This window comes from Schistocerca gregaria, chromosome 1 (genome assembly GCF_023897955.1).
Source record: "Schistocerca gregaria isolate iqSchGreg1 chromosome 1, iqSchGreg1.2, whole genome shotgun sequence".
Lineage (NCBI taxonomy): Eukaryota > Metazoa > Arthropoda > Insecta > Orthoptera > Acrididae > Schistocerca > Schistocerca gregaria.
Window position 1 is genome coordinate 596,048,021 of NC_064920.1, and position 19,684 is coordinate 596,067,704.

Genomic DNA, 19,684 nt, shown 5'->3' on the forward strand with positions numbered 1-19,684 from the left:
CTAAAGATGCTTATGGCTGAACGGGTAACTGTGAATTGTACACTTTATTTGATCAAGATGGTCCTTTACAAATAAATAGCCATAACATAATCTTGGCCTCATTTACAGACTTTATGCTGTCAGTTCACAAACTTTGGAAGTCTGGGCTACTTGACCTGAACTCAACTAGTGTTGACCAGACTCCTCGAACTCCCCAACCATACATTTAACTGCTAAGATAACTAAGTAGATCACACTAAAGTTACAACCAAGAAAGGAGGTTTCAAATAATAGTACAAAAAAGAATGGAGTAATACGCAAAAATGTATTACAGAACTTACAAAGATACACAGATAATGCATCTTAAGTCATTTGAACATGTAAAATAAGTTTGTATTGCTAAAGTTTCTAGTTATTTGAATGCCACAATAGGTAAAAATGATGAATAATTTTAAAATAACATGAATAATTTTACTTTAGAATGCAGAGGTCAGGATTTGGCATCACAGTATCAACAACACCTTCACTACAGTAAAATAAGTACCTTAGATTTAATCTATAAGGAACAGAAAATCGTTCTCATGTGACATCCTTAATTTACTAGCGTATCAGAAGAAAATTATCTTCCATCTGGTCTATTCTTTAATCATCCTGCATCATTGGAGTTCAAACTGTTTTCCATTATTTTCTCTCACTGAAAAGTTCATGTCTACTTATTCTGAAAACACACATTAACAGTCCCATGGAACAGTGCCAGTTTGAGTATTTTTGCTGCAGAAGAAAAATTACCATGTATTTATCTTTGTTAAAATATCTTTGTTCTTTGGTTCTATTTACATCAGTTACAATCAAAAATTGTCAGAGAAAACTATCATTAGAACCACGTTTTATGCAGTCAATTTGTACTTCACTTATGTTAGAACTTCCAAGATGCTCCTCAGAGAGTTTATAGCTGTGATATAGCATCTATTGAAATAGGAAACTATTGTTCATTGAGTCCATCCAAATCTGACATAATCCTGTACAAAATACACATGAAGCAACAAATTAAAAATACTAACATTACACACCACGACAGCTGCTACTATCATTTCTGCCCACGTATAAAATTTGGCTGACCTTTTTTTTCATATTAAGTAACAGAAATATATTACTGCCCCATTTTTTTGTCAGCATTATGTCCAGTAAAGATAAGATTTTCCTTATTAATGGACAACTTATGTAAAATCTATTTATTATTTAGAAACAATAGTCAATACATCAAACAATAAATGGTATGGAAGAAATATATACAATTTTTGTTACATAAGCCTAATGCTCAATTTCTAAAGTGCTAACAATTCATTTTTGAGGAACTCATGGTTCCAAAGATGTTTTCGTAGGTTTGTACTGATGAATATTCTTGCCATCATCATGACTTCTTTCAGGTTCCTGTGATGTAATATGAACTTCTTCCATCATGCTTCTAATGGTGGGATACCTGCCACAGGATATTTGAATAAAGCAGCACAGAATGACACATTTACAGTCAGTTCCATGATAAATTTGTTATCACTATTTAGAGCTAAGTTGATACAAACACTGAGTACATATTTAAATGTTTTACAAAGCTCCATGTTCCTTACGTACTAATACCAACAACACTACATTATAGCATGGGATAAAAAGCTCGTTGCATTGGTAATCAAGTAAGCTCTAACCTGGCAGCAAAAAAATCATGTTATTCTCCATTAAAATAACATAACTTTGCTGATAATGCTGATGTGTCTTATGCATGGTGCTTAAAAACTGTTTATGGACACACTAAGACTTGTTTGAATATTTTTGCTATTCCTACAGCCCATAACAAAACCATTTTCAGAAAATACATGCAGTCTAATTATCTTTGAAAGCTGTAAACTGTTACAGTACTGTTGCAGCTATGCTCATGTATTAACAATAAGGAGAAACAATGAAATAATTACCCTCTGTCATAAAGTCCACAGTATGGTATGTACAACGATCGGATGAAGCTCCATATTTCTGATGATGTACATGATCGTAATGGAGCAGATACGTCAATTCCATGTAGACTTTCAAATGATGCCCTTGGGTACTGCATGTCATCTAAAAGCAGAACCAACTAGTTGTTACTGTGAATTAAAAGGGCAGTGCACACTGAAATAGACATAAATGTTTTACAGGAGGAATAAATGTAGATCAATCTTATAGAAAATTCTTATATTTTAACAGAAAAAACTATTTGGATAAGGCAATCAAGTATGATCTTAAGCTAAAGACAAGAATGTCCAGCTCATCTAATGAATGGCAGCTCTTTAAATGAGGATAAAATGCTCATAACACAGAAAAATAACCGTATAATATTTGGTTACAAGATCAACTGTAAATTTCTGGATGTTTTTTTCATTGCTTAATGATGTAATTATGAATCTATTAAGCAATAAAAAATTGGAACATAAGGAGCAATCGGCAGAAGGGAAAGTGAGTGGAATTAGTTGATTTGTTGTTGACTTCTGGAAAACTATGGTGCCTCTGAAAATGAAACCACAAACAAGACACCAGTGCCACCAATTTTAGTGTAAGTTCCACTATTGTTATGATGCAGGCACGATGGTAAACATCAAAGGAATTCAGAAGTTAGATGACTGGACAAAGATGAAGGAAAATATTGTATTAGAGGAGAGGATGACAGAAGATTAAGCAGTAATTTAAATATTAAATTAATTAAGCTGCTTTCGAAGTTAACATTTACCCTTTCAAACCAAAATAGCGAAAGCAGACAATATCAGAAACATGGCAGATGTAAAGGACAGAGCATGGACAAATCTCTTAAAGCACATTTCACTATCAGTTAATGTTAGATATCGTTTCTCAATTGTGTATCCAATCAGTGGACTCCTTACGTCTGTAGTAGGTATACTAGTTCAAGGTATAATTTAACATTAATCACTGACCATCACTAAATAAATAAATAAATAAAAACTATGTATGAAAAGATAGATTGCTACTTACTGTAAAGCAGACACATCAAGTTGCAGACAGGAACAATTAAAAGACACTCACACACAGCTTTTCGCCACAGCCTTCGTCAGTAAACATACACACACACACACACACACACACACACACACACACACACACACACACACACACACACACAAAAGTGCGCACTTGCACACACAACCGCCCACTCCAGCATCTCAGGCCAGAATATGATATCACGTGGGATGCAAGCAGCAATCCAGAGGGTGTGGGGAAGGGATAGTAGTGTATGGGTGGGGAGAGAGACGAATGCTATCTGGAGGAGTGTGCAGAGACTAGATTGCCAACAGGTGCAGTGTCAGGAGGTTGTGGGGCTGCGAGGTTTGGAGAAGAGGAAGAAAACAGGAGAAGAGTGGGGGAAAATATGGGTGGATTCATTGGTAAAGGGCTGCAAATAAACACAGTGAGAGATGAGAATGGGGAGGAGATGATGGGACACAGGGGATGGACACTGTTGGGTGGAGGGTGTGGAGACAGTATGTTACCGTACATTGAGGCCAGGATAATTATGGGGGCAGAAAATGTGTTGTAAGGATAACTCCCATCTGTGCAGTTCAGAAAAGTTGGTGGTGGAGGGAAGGATCCAGACGGCTCAGGTAGTGAAGCAGCCATTGAAATCAAGTGTGTTACGTTCAGCTGCATGTTGTGGCACAGGGTGGTTAAATTTGCTCTTGGCCACACTGGTGGTGGCCGTTCATCCTGTTGGACAGCTGGTTGGTAGTCATACCAATATTAAAAGCTGTGCAATGATTGCAGCAGAGCTGGTGAATGGCGTGGCTGCTTTCACAGGTGACCCAGCCCCTGATGGGTTAGGATAAATGTCTGACTGGACTGGAATGGAAAGTGCTGGGTGGGTGGAATGGGCATCTTTTGCACCTGGGTCTTCCACAGGGATATGATCCTTGTGGCAAGGGGTTGGGACAGGGAGTGGCATTGGGATGGACTACGATGTTGTGAAGGTTGGGTGGGTGACAGAACACCACTTTAGGAGGGGCAGAAAGCATCTCGGGAAAGACGTTCATCATTTTATGGCACAGTGATAGGTAATCAAAGCCATAACGAAGGGTGTTCAGTTGTTCCAGTCTGGGATATTACTGGGTGACACTCCTTTGTGGCTGGTTTTCGGGAGTGGTGGGAGGATTGGGTTTGTGGGGGTAAATGGCATGGGACATCTGTTTGTGGACTAGGTCCAGCGGATAGTGCTCATCTGCGAAGGCCTTGGTGAGACCCAATACACACTGAGTAAGGGAGTTTTTGTCACTACACATATGGCTTCCCCAGGTAGCCAGGCTATATGGAAGGGATTTTTAAGTGAGAAAGGGATGACAGAAGTCAAAATGCAGGTACTGTTTGTGGTTGGTGGGTTTAATATAGGTATGAATGGAGCCATAAGGGAGGAGGAGGTCAACATCTAGGAAGGTGGTGTGCTGGTTTGAGGAGGACCGCATGAAGCAAATGGGAGAGAAGGTGTTGAGGTTGTGAAGGAACAAAGATAGAGTGTCTTAGACTTGGGTCCAGATCATGAAGATATATCATCAATGAACCTGAACCAGACTAAGGGTTTGGTGTTTTGGGAGACTAGGAAGGTCTCCTGTAGATGGCCCAAAAAAGATTGGCATAGGAGGGTGCGATGCGGGTGCCAATGACTGTGACGCAGATTTGGTTGTATACCTTCCCTTTGAATGAGAAGTAGTTGTGGGTTAGGATAAAGTTAGTAAGGCATATGAAGAATGACATAGTGTGTTCGGAGTCTGATGGATGTTGGGAAAGGTAGAATTCAATAGCGGTAAGACCATGGGCATGAAGGATGTTGGTGAATCGGGAGGCAGTGTCAACAGTCATGAGTAGGGATCCAGGAGGTAAAGGGGTGGTGTCTTTGATGTGGGAGGCTAGATTACGGGCAATGGGTTGGAGGCGTTGGTTAGCGAGTTCTGAAATTCTTTCAGTGGGGGCACAATAACCAGCCACAATGGGCTGTCCAGGATTGTTGGGTTTGTGGATTTTGGAGGGCATGTAGAAGGTGGATGTGCAGAGTGCCATTGGGATTTGGAGGGGGGGAGGTGGATTCAGGGGAGATGTTTTGCCAAGGCCCTAAGGCTTTAAGCAGGGATTGGAATTGGTGTTGGACTTCTGGAATGGGATAATTCTTGTGAAGTTTATAGTTAGAGGAGTCAGGCAATTGGCGCAGGCTTTCTGCAAGGTTGTCATTGCAATTCATACCAATTTTGGTGGAACCATTGTCTGCAGGTACTATGATTAGGTCAGGATTTGTTTTGAGGATGTGTATGGCAAAAACAAATTTAAAAAAAAATATCAGTAGGCTCTGTTTCTGAACACCTACACTGATCTTCATTCTCAGGGGAATATCCTTCACAACTGCATGAGCACCCATTACAAGACTATGGTCATGAAAGTGGGAAGAGAAATGTCTCCAAGCATTACAAGCACTTGCTCAAAGTCACAATAAAATTTAGTTTTAAACTGGAAAAAAATCACAAACACTCTTGCTTCAACTCTATTATGGACATCACTTGACAACTATGTGATGGCCAATGGATGCCCCTACACAGTGTTGTACACTACGACCTCCTCGCAAAATTTTACTGAAACCTGACTTCATTGACAGAAGCTTATGCATTTATTATGGCTTAAATAAAATAACTCCGTGACTGTTAGGAGGCTGTGATTTCACCCTGTACAGATAGGATGCCACATGCTCATGAATGTAGTATCTCTGATTGTACATCAATATCTTAATAACATATTTGAGGGTGAGTAGTGGTACTGGGATGAGTGTTCATTATCACATAGTAAATGTTGTGAAGTAAAAAAATGTCTTATTAAAACAACTAAAGTTTCAGTACAAAAGGTTTTACCATCAACAGATGCATTCCACACATTCATGGTTTGACCAACATTCAGGCACCCTCTCACACCTTGACTGACTTGCTAAACTGTCCAATCTTAAGGCATTAGAAATGTCTGGGTCTCTCTGGCACAATGGATGATAAATAGCAATCAATGTCCTGGGAATTTGGTAGCCTTACGAAACCTAATCACCAATACGTGGCCTCGACTGCATAATGCATATCAGAAGAAACTTATGGACCCTCTTCCTTTTGTTAAGGCTGAACTCTCTTCCTTTTTGAATTAAGGCCACTGTTAAGGCTAGAGGAACTGCTAAATGTTACCCGTGTGATGTCTGCTGGGGCTGAATAATATTTTGTCCAGTGTGTATGCTATTTACACCTTAATGGAGAAATCCTGCCCTAGTTATCAGACTTGAGGTTGCTAACAAATCACCTACACCATTAGCCCAGGCTATACCTTGTGGCCAAGAGAAGTAAAAAAGTGATCAACAAAGCAGAAAGAACAACAGTTAAAATACACTGATTTACTAAATTTCCCAAAGATCATGTCATTATCTGTATAAACTGTTACTGTTGTTGTTGCTGTACTTGTTTACATTCATTTTATATCATGAATTCCACAGTGAATGAGAACATTCACATGTCTGGAAGGTAAAAGGTAAAGCCCTTGTCAACCCAAAAATGAGTTTGAACAACACAATGCTTCACTAGACCTGGCCCTATTGGAAATGGTATGCCCTTGTCTGCCTTTCAAACTAACTTACCCACCCAGTTACAGGAGGATCTACAGTTTAACATGGACTCCAAACAATGATGCAACACTGAAAACTGGACACATGGATTTGTAGTATACACCAATTACACATCAAACAAGGCTAAAGTAACAAAAAGGAGTAGCTTTCAAACAAATTTTCTGCACTGTGTTAAAAATTCATTTAGTTATAAGATCATTTGTAATTACAGAGGCCAAATTTGATACAGTGCAATTAACAGTAAAGATGCTATCTTTAAAAAAGCTGCTGGTTCCTCAAGTGCACTAATTACTTAATATCAGTAAGATTACACAGATAATTGTCACAAATATGAGGTATTTGCATGCTGCAAGCGTAGAAGCCTTCTTAAAATGTAAATACATACTTCAGTCTACTTCTGCACCATTTCCAATTTCTAGATTTTTTCAATATATGTTTTTGAGATAAATTTTAAAACTTTTTGAAACAAAGGCTCCAAACCAAGCTCCATTTCTTTATATCTTAACAGATACATAATGCAAATATGAAGTTACCTTCAACAGAATAACCAACAACTAGAATTTTCAGTCCTTTATGTTTTGATATGTGTGATTTCATGGCCTTGTTAAAATCTCCATTAAGAACTTGAAAGTTGGCATCATACCTGTGAAAACAAAAGTGCATCTCAAATTAGATAATACACAAGACTTAAAATTTCTTGTAAAATTCGCCTAAGAATTTACAGAGACAATTTGCATTGTCGGAAATCACCGAAGAAATGGCAATTCTTTTACCGACAACATACTTCTCAAGAATCCTACAAGTTGATGGCACGTGTGTTTAATATGCCAGTGTTTGGAGCTTACACGTGCTCAATGGCAAGGTTATCAGTGTCCTTACACTCACTGAAAGAAACGAATGTGGATAAAATGCCTAAAATTGTTTCCAAACAGTGAGGAGGAAACCTATAGAATAATACTCATTCATTCACTCCCACCTCACTCGCACTGACCTCAAATGCCTTTACACTATGGAGAGAAAGGGTGAAAGTTACAACAGAGGAGCTAAAAGAAAGACACAGAGAAAGGTGACTGCAGACCACTTACAAAAGACAAGGGTGTAAATTAAGAACATCTCACTAAACATTTGGCAACAGCCTTGCCGCAGTGGATACACTGGTACCCGTCAGATCACCGAAGTTAGGCGCTGTCGGGCGTGGCCGGCACTTGGATGGGTGACCATCCAGGCCGCCATGTGCTGTTGCCATTTATCGGGGTGCACTCAGCCTCATGATTCCAACTGAGGAGCTACTCGACCGAATAGTAGTGGCTTCGGTCAAAGAAAACCATCGTAACAACCAGGAGAGCAGTGTGCTGACCACACACCCCTCCTATCCTCAGTTGAGGATGACATAGCGGTCGGATGGTCCCGATGGGCCACTTGTGGCCTGATGATGGAGTGCCCTCACTAAACATTTGAATACAAATAGGACCTATCAGAAAACCTTAAAACTCTGATCACAATCATTTAAATGTCACTTAAAATTGTGGGCAGATCTCTTAGCAAATTTGTCACTGCCCTCTGGTCTGTCTAATAAAGTGTAAGGAAAGGTAGATTGCTTTTTACTATAAACAGGACATGTTAAGTTGCTCACAGGCTCAATTACAGAGTTTCTATTGTTGGACTTAGGCCAATAAAATGTGGCACATAGTGATCTGTACACCACAAGCACAAACATAGGAGGGTCCCCTTGCTGGAGGAGGAATCCATGCATCATAGGACTATGGGCTATGCAAAGACAAGGAAGGAGAAGCTCGTCCTACTTAAGTGGCTGGAAGGAGGTACATCACAACCATGTTGTGCACTTTACTTCATGGAGTTTACTGTCTGTCATTTCCAGCCACTCACCTTCTCAATGATGCATGACTCTGGACCTCAACAGCATAATGATAGCAAGTGGGAATGGCACACTGAACTGTGGATCATGACATGCCTCCTTATCTGGTGCATCTGCTCTTTCATTCCCTCCAATACTCGTGTGTCCTGGCATCCAGCAGAAAGACACCTCCTACTCCAGTCTTTATAAATGGAGAAGGGTATCCTGGATATAATGGACTACCATACTTTATCGGCTGGATACAAGTGTTGCAGAGACAGAAGGTCACTCTGGGACTCTAAACAGATGAGGAATTTAGCAGACCCGGCACATCACATCTGCTCCAGTGCCCTCAAGATCACAGATAATTCAACACTGCATACAGTGAACTCTAGAGGCAACCGAATCTTGAGGACACAATACAGGAAAACAATGGCAGCCTTCAGATTCCCCCTTTTCAGACCCACCTATGAATACTGCAACATAACTTTGTTGCTCATTTAAAATATAGGAAAGTATTGTATTAAAAACAGAAGCAGGAGTGCAATCTCTCATGTACTGCACTAAATCTAAAATTATTCTGGGCCTCTGCAGTAACCAGATGACAGTTGGTTAAAATGTCAGATTTGAGTCCGTACGTATCCCACACCAAGAGACTCCAACAAACACTTTGCACAACTCCCACACGGCCTACTTACCCGTTCACAGAAGAGCTTCTGAGAAGTTTGGAAGGTAGAAGATGAGGTACAGGCAGGACTGAAGCTGTGAGGATGGATTGCGAATCATGCTTGGCGAGCTCAGTTTGTAGAACACTTGTCCGTGAAAGGCAAAGGTCTCAACTTCCAGTCTCAGTCCGGTACACATTTTTAATCTGCCAGGAAGTTTCATATCAGCGCACACTCCGCTGCAGAGTGAAAATCCCATTCTGGAAGCACATCATCAACTTGCCAGCAAAAAAATGAATGAAGATGGGGAGACAGCCAAGAAAACTCCATTGGTGGAGCTCCTCTAGAATACTGTCTCTCCAAGTAGTGTTGTATGCCATACTGAAGTCAAAGAATATACAACGCTGTTTAAGTAGCTAGCCTGCTGGGTAACTGCCTCCAGCAGGATCAGGCTGTTGACAGTGGATCGACATCTCCTGAAAATACACTGAGAGCATCTTAGGAGCTACCTGGACTCTTAACATACAGATCATTTGCTCAGAGGTTTTTCCTACACAGCTCGTTACGACAGAGCTCTGGTAACTACAGGGACACATTCGAACCTTTCCTGGTTTGAGGAGAGGTATCAAAATTATCTCCCTCCATGAGCTGGGAAAGTAGCCTGTCCCCCTTATAAAATTATAACATTTTCAGAGGACTTCGTTTGACACTGGTTTCAAATTCTACAGCATGCTGGAATGGATTTGGTTGTGACCAGGTGCAGTATCACAAGCCACAGACAGTGCCAAATTCTGCCCCCACGTGGAGAACAGGCAGTTGGAGGACTACGAATTTTTGGACTTGAAGTCCAACTCATACCTTTCTATGATTGCATGTTAATGACAGAACACTGGATCTCATCTGGCAGTGGTCATTGCAAAATGCTCTGCCCTTGTCTGTGTGATGTCTCCAGGAATTGTTTGGAGAAACTTCTGCTTCAAAAACGCCTCTATGGGTAACCAACTACCTTTACCGGAAATCGTCCTCATGGCTTTCCATACAGTAGTGCAACAAGTGGGACAGAGGACAGAGTTCAGGAACGCTTCCCATGACCTCCTCTTGCTCTCCATGATGATGCATATATCCTTGGCCCTTGCTAAGTGATTAGCTGTGAGGTTTTCCGCAATTGGGCAGCACTTATCAATGCACCAAGCGGCAGGTGGTCCCCTAGGATGACAAGAGGACTCAGGATAGAGAAGTTAGTGGCACAGTGGATTACTTGGGTCATGTGGTCCACCCACTCATGGATGCTGTTATAGTGTTCAAACATACCCAACTTGCTGAGCAACATCCAAGTGGCTCTGCTGATCATCCATCATGGCCGCATACATGCAGGCAGAGCTACATCCATTACGTGAATCCAGATTAGGAAGTGGTCACTGGAATGACGGCCATCAGTGACTTCCCACTGAACACAATCTGCAAAGGTTGGAGAGTAGAAAGAGGCTGATGGCCGAGGATGACCCACTAACAGCACAGAAATAAGTGGGAGTGGCTGTTGAGGATACACAGCTTGCGAGACATCACAAGGCTCTCAGAAATTTGACCCCAAGAGCAAGCAGAGGTTGAGTCCCACAAAACATGATGGGCACTGCTCTTCCAGTATGAGAAACAGTTGGGGGAGTTCTTTAAGCACTGTGATACCACAGAGTCTCACAAATCTTGTGGAGGTAAGTACAGTGAGCAAACAGTGATTCTCCAATGCACATGAATTTCAACTGCAACTGCTTGCAGGTAAGTAACCAGGGGGAGAGCAGAGGAGTGGTGTGCATTATCAACAAACATAATGACTCCTTCCGTGGCCCTATCTCTGTCAGGTCATCCTTTCGTTGAAGAGTATAGCCCCATAATAAAGGGGTATCAGCTGCTTTAAAATGTGTTTCCTGCAAACACAAGCACAGGGGGTGCTCCTGTGCAAGCAGTTTCATTTCCTCCATGTGTCCTGAATCCATTAATGTTGCACTATAGTATGGGAGCCAATTATCACTGGAGTTGCACTTTTACTCCGTCATTCTGCTGGGGAGGGGATACCTTAGTGGGTGGAGACCCATTCTTGGTGTGAGATCTGAGCACCAGGCTGAATCACGAAAGACATCAGAGAAAGTGACATCAACATTGTCAGACTGCTTAACTTCCCTTCTCCATCAGCAGTTGATTCTTTGCTTCCGACTTTGATTTGTTTGCTTGTCAATGCTTCAGACTCACAATTGTGCAAGTGGAAGTGACAGTGCTGGATGGTGGACAAATCTGAGCCTTTGGAGGGGCAGCAAACTATACAACTTCAGCAACCATGCCTTTTTCTGATGTTTTGAGGGGAGGTGCAGGTTCTGAAGTAACTGCGGCAGCACAAATGCATTGACAAACACAGGTACTAGTACTGACACTAGCAACCTGCATTTGTATAGCAGCATTGGTTTTCTGAACTCGTTGTTTACTAAGAGAATCAAAGGAGCTAGCGAACATGGGGGAGGTTGGGTGGGGGCAGTATGACATAAGTCTTTTTTGGCGTCACCAAACGGAATGCACTCCATAATTTTAAATTCTTGTATTTATGTTCTTCAAAGTACACTCTGCAGGCCCTGCTACAAACAGGGTGATCCCCAGAGAAGTTCACACACTTGAAAGGAGATGAACAAGCAACTCCTTTGTGGGCGGCTTTGCCACATTTGTTAGAAGTGACTTTTCCGTTACACCCAAGAGTAGTGTGCCACAAGAGCTGGCATTTGAAACAGCCCACTGGGTTGGAAACATAAAGCCACATGCTTAAGCTAAGGAAGCCTACCTTGATGCACTCTGACAGTTTCATGTTGTTAAAAAGTAAGTACAAGCAAGTCTGCATTAATCAGATCACCACCTACCCTTTTCATTATACTTTGGGTGTCAACAATGCCTTCTTTGACCCATTCATCTTTGGGAATGTCCATCAGATCCCTGCATATCACAGCAGCTTTGCTGTAGTTCAAAGTGGTAAGGAGCTCAGGCTCAACGGCATATTCCCCAAAGCTTTTGGCTTTCTGCAAATTTGCCACTTATTGAGAACTTGAGCTTTCAACCAACAGTGACCCATTTTGCAACCACTTAACAGATTTTAATGTACTGGCAATCCCTTCTAAAGCCTTTAGCATGTAAAAAGGTGCAACTTTTTCAAATATTCCTTCTTTCCTTTTAACTACTAAAAACACATTCTGACTAGAACATGCTAGACTATTACAATAGAATCTAGAATTCTGAGATATTACTGAGTATAGAAGCCCTCTTGTTATAATGTGCATTATAACCTACCAGTAGCCCACCCTCACTGAGTGGGTTGTGCAGTGGTTAGCACACTGTACTCACATTTTGGAGGATGATATTTCAAACCCACATCCAGCCATCCTGATTTTGGTTTTCTGTTACTTCCATAAATCACTTAAGGGCAACGCTGGGATGGTTCCTTCAAAAGGGCATGGCTGCTTACCTTCTCCATCCTTCCCTAATCTGAGCTTGTGCACTGCCTCTAATGACCTTATTGTCAAAGAGACATTAGACACTAATCTTTGGTCCGATAGGAATTTACCATTTACCACTAATCTCCTCCTCCTCCTCTGACTCCCACCTGTTCCACTGGGATGAGGAGATAATTTTGAGGGTTCCATCTTGTTCCGATAAGCAGCAGGGATATAAGGGTCCAGTTGCTTGAGTAACCATTATACAATTGAGTTGCGACTGTTTACCCAGAGGTTGCCCACTAATGATTGCTCTACCTCAACAGCCATGCATCTCATTGAAGTGCAGCATGCCTTGAGATTGAGTGTTTTTTTTTTAATAGCAGTTTTTACCATCTTCACAATCCACACAGGTAAACCAGTATACCGGATCCCGATGACACATAACGTTCCACTGTCGCGCCACACACTGGTCACTGAAGCATGCCCAGAGATTACAGTGACAGAAGTGACAGCGCTTACTAGTATCGTTCCAATTTTAGTATATGTACCGCCGAAGCGAGTCCCCAGCTCAAGAACTCCAGCGTTACCAAGAACATATCCAGCAAATGAATGCTGAGCCCCTGTGGGCGCGAGAAGTAGAGATCCACTCACCACTCTTGGACTTGCTGAAGAGGCTGCTGGCCAGCCATAAAGTGCTGCCTGGACTGCTCACATTCAGGTCACTGGCCCTTTATACATGGTACAGCAGAAATAAAGAAGAAACCAATTAAGTTTTAAATCACAGACAAAAGAGGGGTGGGGTCTGGGATTGGGGGGGGGGGGGGGGGGGGGGAGATAAAAGGAAATTCCTATGACAACTGCAAGTTGTTAGGAATAAATTATTTTTAAAAAAGTCAGGGAATAGAAGGTAACAGGGTAAGGTGTATGTCAGTTAGGAATGACTGGAGGCTAACTGCAGCTTGTTATGGAGCAGAAGACATATCCCTGCAATTAACTAGGAAAGGAACACTGCACTGTTCTTCTTAACAATATAGGCACTGCAGGCAGCAACTGTAGATTAAAATACCTACCCCTGTACGGAAATTATATAATGAGTGTATGAGTACAAATCGTGATGCAGGAATGACAATGTATGGAAGTTTAGGCCTGGGTCGTGCACAGAGAGCCAAAACAGTTAGGTTGACTGCTCATGCAAAACAGGAAACCCAGGTTTTGAGTCCCAGTTCAACACAAATTTTCACTGTCGTCATTCCTTATACAGCTGATGGCTGTCCATATTTGCAACCACAAATACATTTCCTGCATTTCATAATGGCTGTTCCTTTGGACATGCATGCATGTACAAAAGAATCTTACAGCATTTTTCTTAACAACATAAATACTGCAATGTCATTATGAAGTGTTTGCTGTTCCAAGGAGAATTATCAGTTGCAGTGATCAATCAAATGGGTTTGTATATCATCATCCTGTAAGCTGCCAACTGCATTTGGTGAGGATTGTGCTATAGCCACCAACATATTCCAGGTGTATTACTACACTGAACAAAGTGGAAGAAATTATATCTGACAGTTCTGTCATGATAACATTGCATTTTATACTGAGATTCTAAAAGCTCACAGTTTCTTCAGATGGATTGGAAATGTTGTGAAATATCATGCATCAAAGTGATTGCTGGTTTAAAGTAAAGTGTAAGTCCAGTGTTGTGCATTAAAAAAATTATCTTCCTTTGCTTTTTATTTTTCAAGTATCTGTTAGGATGAAGCCAAAAAGGTGTGCTATATACTTTATGAGCTGGTTTAATTTTGCATGATAATCAGCAAAAGTGGTACCTTCAGGTAAGTTTTGACCAATCAGATTGAGAATGTTAAATTTCATTTGCTCTTTTGCATCTTTTCTGTGAACATTTGGACTTTTTCTTTTATTAATTATTAGCTGCTTTTGCCATACAGTGTATTCAATGTGTTTAACTGCATAAATGTTATGCCAGGAAAGCTATGCTTGTTATATATTTTTCGTTATTCACACACTAAACCGCTTTCTCTCCTAAAGGGAAAGAAAACATCATGAATGGCTACACCATCAAACTGTGCTGTGGTAAAGTGTACCCATGTCTATATTCTGATTCTTGATTCTTCAGCAGTTTCTTGAACTGGAAGCAATTTACACCATTATGTAACACAAAGTCTATACATTTCACCACACAATTTTCACTTAATACCTAAATTTCTCAGTTTTGACATACAATACATCTTGATGAATGAAGAAATTAATATACAATAGTTCTCTCCGAATTGTACCAGCTTTATTTTTTTTTTAAATGAGGAACAAAATTCTGCTGATGGTAACAGAGCTCTTCACAGAGAATTCCTACTCCCCACTGAGACTCAAATAGCTTCATAAATACCAACACATCTATAAGTTCCTAAGTTACTTACACTTCCACAATGACAATATTTAATTAATTAAAGCTGTACACTGGTAGATACATTTGTACCTTCTTTAAATATGAACAAACAAGCTACTAACCACCAAATATTCCCCTGGGATGTCTCTCTGGATATATGACCATAACCAAATTTCAGTGTTATTTGTTTGGAAAGAAATTCCTTCAAGCACCACCAGGCACCTTGCGAATAAACATTTTGCAATTGTTACAATACACAATCATTCATGAAATGTTACTAAGAAACAGTTTACAACTAATTTCTATAATCTGAGCACCTTCATATACTGTAAGAACTGCTGCTGCTTCATTTGTGTTTCATAGTCTTTCAACCTCAAAGTATAAACGTGCCACAGTGCATGAACAACTGCAATGTACTTCTAAAACTTCTATAGCAATATGTTTCTTGTGTTGTCTTTAAGCCTGATACTAGGTCTCTGCATGCTTAGTCTTCCAACTGTCCCTAAAACGCTCCATGAAGATGACATAATATGTGTATTTTTTTCACTAGACTGAGTACTTTTCAAGCACAAGGCACTGTTAATGTCCAGAAATGTTCCTGCTGCAACAAAGGGATGTGACTTGCACATATGCATGCACATGCACGCACACCCCTGCACAGAAGCAACTGACCCCCTGCCCCCCACCCCACACACACCAGAGCGCATGAGTGCACACGCGCGCGCCCACACACACACACACACACACACACACACACACACACACACATACACATACACATACACACTCTCTCTCTCTCTCTCTCTCTCTCTCTCTCTCTCTCTCTCTCGCCCTCTGGTGTGCAAAACTTAAGGATGAAGGGTACTTGTAAATGGTGGAAAAATCGAAATTTTTTTATGACTTTATTAAATACTATAGTCTTTCCTGATTACATTGATATATACATCATAGAGCTTCCAATGAAAAATGACCTATATATACAAAATTTTAAAGTTATGGTCATGTATGATGCCATGCCCCCTTTATTTCAGTTACAGAAACCATTATTATTTCGAAAAGAACTGTGAATGTTTATTTCCAGCAATCACATATATGATACATTGTATATGTTGGTTCCTAGTGTCTGTAAATGATTATCTTTGCTAGTATTTACTTTTGTTTCACTGAAGAAGTTTGTTCACATGTTACTGAATGTTAGTTGCTCAAGTGCTACATATATTTGTGGAATTACATATCCTTTAGTGTGCAATAAATAGAACTATGCCACGCATCAAGAAATTCAATAAAAGGAAATTTTGCGATAACCAGTTCACAAACAAAGCAAGCCACATTTTTGAAAGTAACCGATGTATCAGTTCTTTAGGGAAGAAACTGCCACATGGCATGTGTCATGGTGATTCAAACTTTTGCGTTAACAATGATGCTGTTTGTAGCGGATTTTTTGTTGTTGATGTGGGCATCTTATCTTCTTTGATAAAGGAACTGGCAAAATGTAAACAATGTGATGCTGTATGCTGTCTGGAAATAACTAAACAACAAAGTAGCAAGAAGGGTTTAGTGTCAAAAGTAGTTGTTCGGTGTAGATCCTGCAATAAATCTACCTCGAAAATGACTTCGAACATTGTGCATAATTCATATGATGTGAATTTGAAGTTAGTGTATGGTTGGTTCGTTGGTTTAAAAGAGGGGAGAAGAGACAAAACTGCTAGGTCATCGGTCCCTGAAGTTACTGTACACTATGCATGCAATAGGAACAGGAAAAAAAAAAAGACTGCTCAAACGTTTTGTGGTTAGATGGACCTTCCTTCTCCTCCCAGTAGGTTCAGCAAGTATGTAATTCTTTTAGGTGCCTTGACGGTTGTGTCTAAAGCATCTATGAAACGTGCAGTAGAAGAAACTGTAAATATTAGTGGAACCAGGGACATTGCTGTCACACTTGATGGGACATGGCAACCTCGAGGACATTGTTCCTTGAATGGTGTTGTAAGCGCTAATTCTCTGGAGAACAGAAAGTTGTTGATGTTGAGTGCATATCTAAGTACTGCCACACCTGCCATGATAACACTGAAGGACATATTGAACATCAGTGTTCTAAGAATTATGATGATTTCAGTGGAGGTATGGAGTGTGATGGAGCTCTAAAAATATATCAGAGGTTGGTGCCTGTTTATAATGTTAGATATACGAAGTAGCTAGGCGATGGGGACTCTAAAGCTTTCAATAAAATTAATGAGTTCAATGTTTATGGAGATACCTTGGTAACAAAACTGGAGTGTTGTGGACATGTGCATAGGAGGATGGGTGCCAGATTGAGGGAGCTACGAAGAGAAATGAAAGGAAAGCTGCTATCTGATGGAAAATCTCTGTCTGGCTGAGGCAGATTGACAGAAGCTGAAATAGACCTTATTCAGAGTTATTATGGACTGCCCATTAGACGAACTACACCTCTGAATGATACTACAACAATGAGAAAAGCTGTATAGGCCACCTACTTTCAGAAGTTGTCCACAAATGACCACCCTGTTCACGAACTTTGCCCTAAAGGAGCAGATTCTTGGTGTGGTTACCAAAAAGCAAAAGAAAGTGGTCAAATATACCATCATAACCATTCTCTTTCTGCGCCTGTTATGAATTAAATAAAACCAATTTTTAGAGACCTGAGTGACCCTGTTTTGTTTAGTAAATGTCTTCATGGGGGCACTCAGAATATAAATGAAAGTTTCGACCATTGCATATGAGAAAGATTACCCAGGAAGGTTTTTGTACAACTAAATACATTAAAAGTTGATGTACTAGAAGCAGTGCTATGTTTCAGTGATGGAGTGACAGGAAGGTTGGAACTCCTGAGAAATTTAGACATAAAATCTGGCCCTAATATGGAAGATCAGTTGCCTGTGTGTGATAGACAACGGGTGCATGAAGCTGAAAGACTCGCTCTTCAAGTTACCAAAGAAGCAAGAAGTGCTAAAAGAATGCCAAGAGGAAGCTTGAAGATGAAGAAATGCTGCAGGATGAAGACTATGCTTCACGAATGTTCTGAGGCACAGTTTAATTGGACCCTTATCTTCATTCACAACTTCCTGCAAGTTGTATTTTTCAGAATTCAGGTACAAACATTTCCTAAAGTTTATAAAGTATTGCTCTAATTTTTTTCTGTCATTTGCAGTAGTCCATATTACAGAATCAACTAATTTATAGAAAAAATAACATTTTTATTAGGAAAACAATTATAAAAATTAAAATGTAAAATGTGATATTTTTTTTATCCCTGCAATATACATAATAAGTGGAATTACAAAAGGTCTAGTACCTCAGCCATCATGTCGTGTGTATCTGGTAAAAATTTGTTCTCCTTCAAATGTATAACATTGGATTAAATGATACCTCAATTTGAGGAAGAATTTTGGAAAAAAATTGCATCACTTTCTTTGTAATTCTTTTCATGACCCTAAGCAGGTTCAAAAATATTCAAAATACTTCTAATTTGTTTAAAAAGTGTGCTGCAGTAACTGATATCAACAAAAAATCTGTAAAACATATACATCATAAACAGTGCCTGAAAGAAATAGGTGTTGATTTTTACATAATATTGAGCCAGAAAAGTACCCTGTATCCTTAAGGATGAAACTAGCTTTAGCAAGCTGTTAGTTATATGCTCTATGGATCATTTAGCACAATAGATTATGACAATGTGGAATGAGCCATTTTACATTCATGCCACTAATTAATTTGTACAAATTGTTACTGTCTGAACATTTTTAAGTTTCATATATTACATTTCATGTATTACAAAAAGAAAAAGAGATATATAGGTGTGAGTTAGGAATTTCTACTCACCACCTTTTACATGTTACAGTAATAGAAATTCTTCTCTGGAACAGGAGACGTCAGGAAGAAACCTCCTCAGTTTGTTTCCAAAATTTACTTTGCTGTCTCTCAGACATTTTATATGACAGTGTAGGTGGTCAAAAATTTTGTTTGTAGCATCGTGCAACCCTTTTTATACTGCAGACAATCCTAATGCCGGGTAATGCATGTCATTTTTCCTTCTGGTTTTGTAATTATGTACATCATAGCTCCTTTTGAACTGCAGTGAATTATTTGCAACAAACTTCATGAGAAAATAAATATACTGTGAAGTAGTAATCATAATGTTCAACACCTAAAACAGAAGTCTACAAGATGCTTGTGAATGAACACCACATATTATTTTTACAGCATGTTTTGTGCAATGAAGACTTTCTTTCTTAAAGATGAGTTATCCCACAACTATATTCCATATGACATTACTGAATGAAAAAATGCAACATATATCAACTTACTGGTTCATCTCTCCCCAAGATCTGCAACAATTTTAAGTGCAAATGTGGCTGAACTACGTTGTTTTATGAGTTGCACAACATGCTATCTCCAATTTAAATTCTCATCAATATGGACACTTAAGAATTTTGAAGTTTCCAGACTGTTTATTATTTCCTCATCATGTGTTGCACTTACCACTGGTGTATCCCTAGACATGCTAAACTGAGTATGTTGTGTCTGTTTAAAACTGAAGGTGAGACCATTTGCAGAAAACCAGTCAATAATACTTTCAAGAACACTGTTTACTATTTCTTCTGTTTCTGTATGTATGCCTGGATTGATTGTAAT

At 39.8% G+C, this 19,684-nt stretch overlaps 1 protein-coding gene and 1 pseudogene across 2 annotated transcripts in view; one reads left to right on the forward strand and one right to left on the reverse strand.

Annotated features, from left to right (window-relative positions):
• Positions 1-285: 285 nt before the first annotated feature.
• Positions 286-19,684, reverse strand: part of LOC126358186 (FAD synthase-like) — a 111,270-nt gene continuing 91,871 nt past the window's right edge. For both annotated transcript variants that reach the window (XM_050007527.1, XM_050007528.1), the window contains 3 exons: positions 7,177-7,286; positions 1,944-2,085; positions 286-1,459 (listed from right to left, as the gene is read on the reverse strand). In XM_050007527.1, coding sequence (XP_049863484.1) covers positions 1,336-1,459; positions 1,944-2,085; positions 7,177-7,286 — 376 coding nt within the window. In that variant the 3' untranslated portion in view covers positions 286-1,335. The remainder of the gene's footprint in view (positions 1,460-1,943; positions 2,086-7,176; positions 7,287-19,684) is intronic.
• On the forward strand, positions 7,771-7,888 carry LOC126291213 (5S ribosomal RNA; annotated as a pseudogene).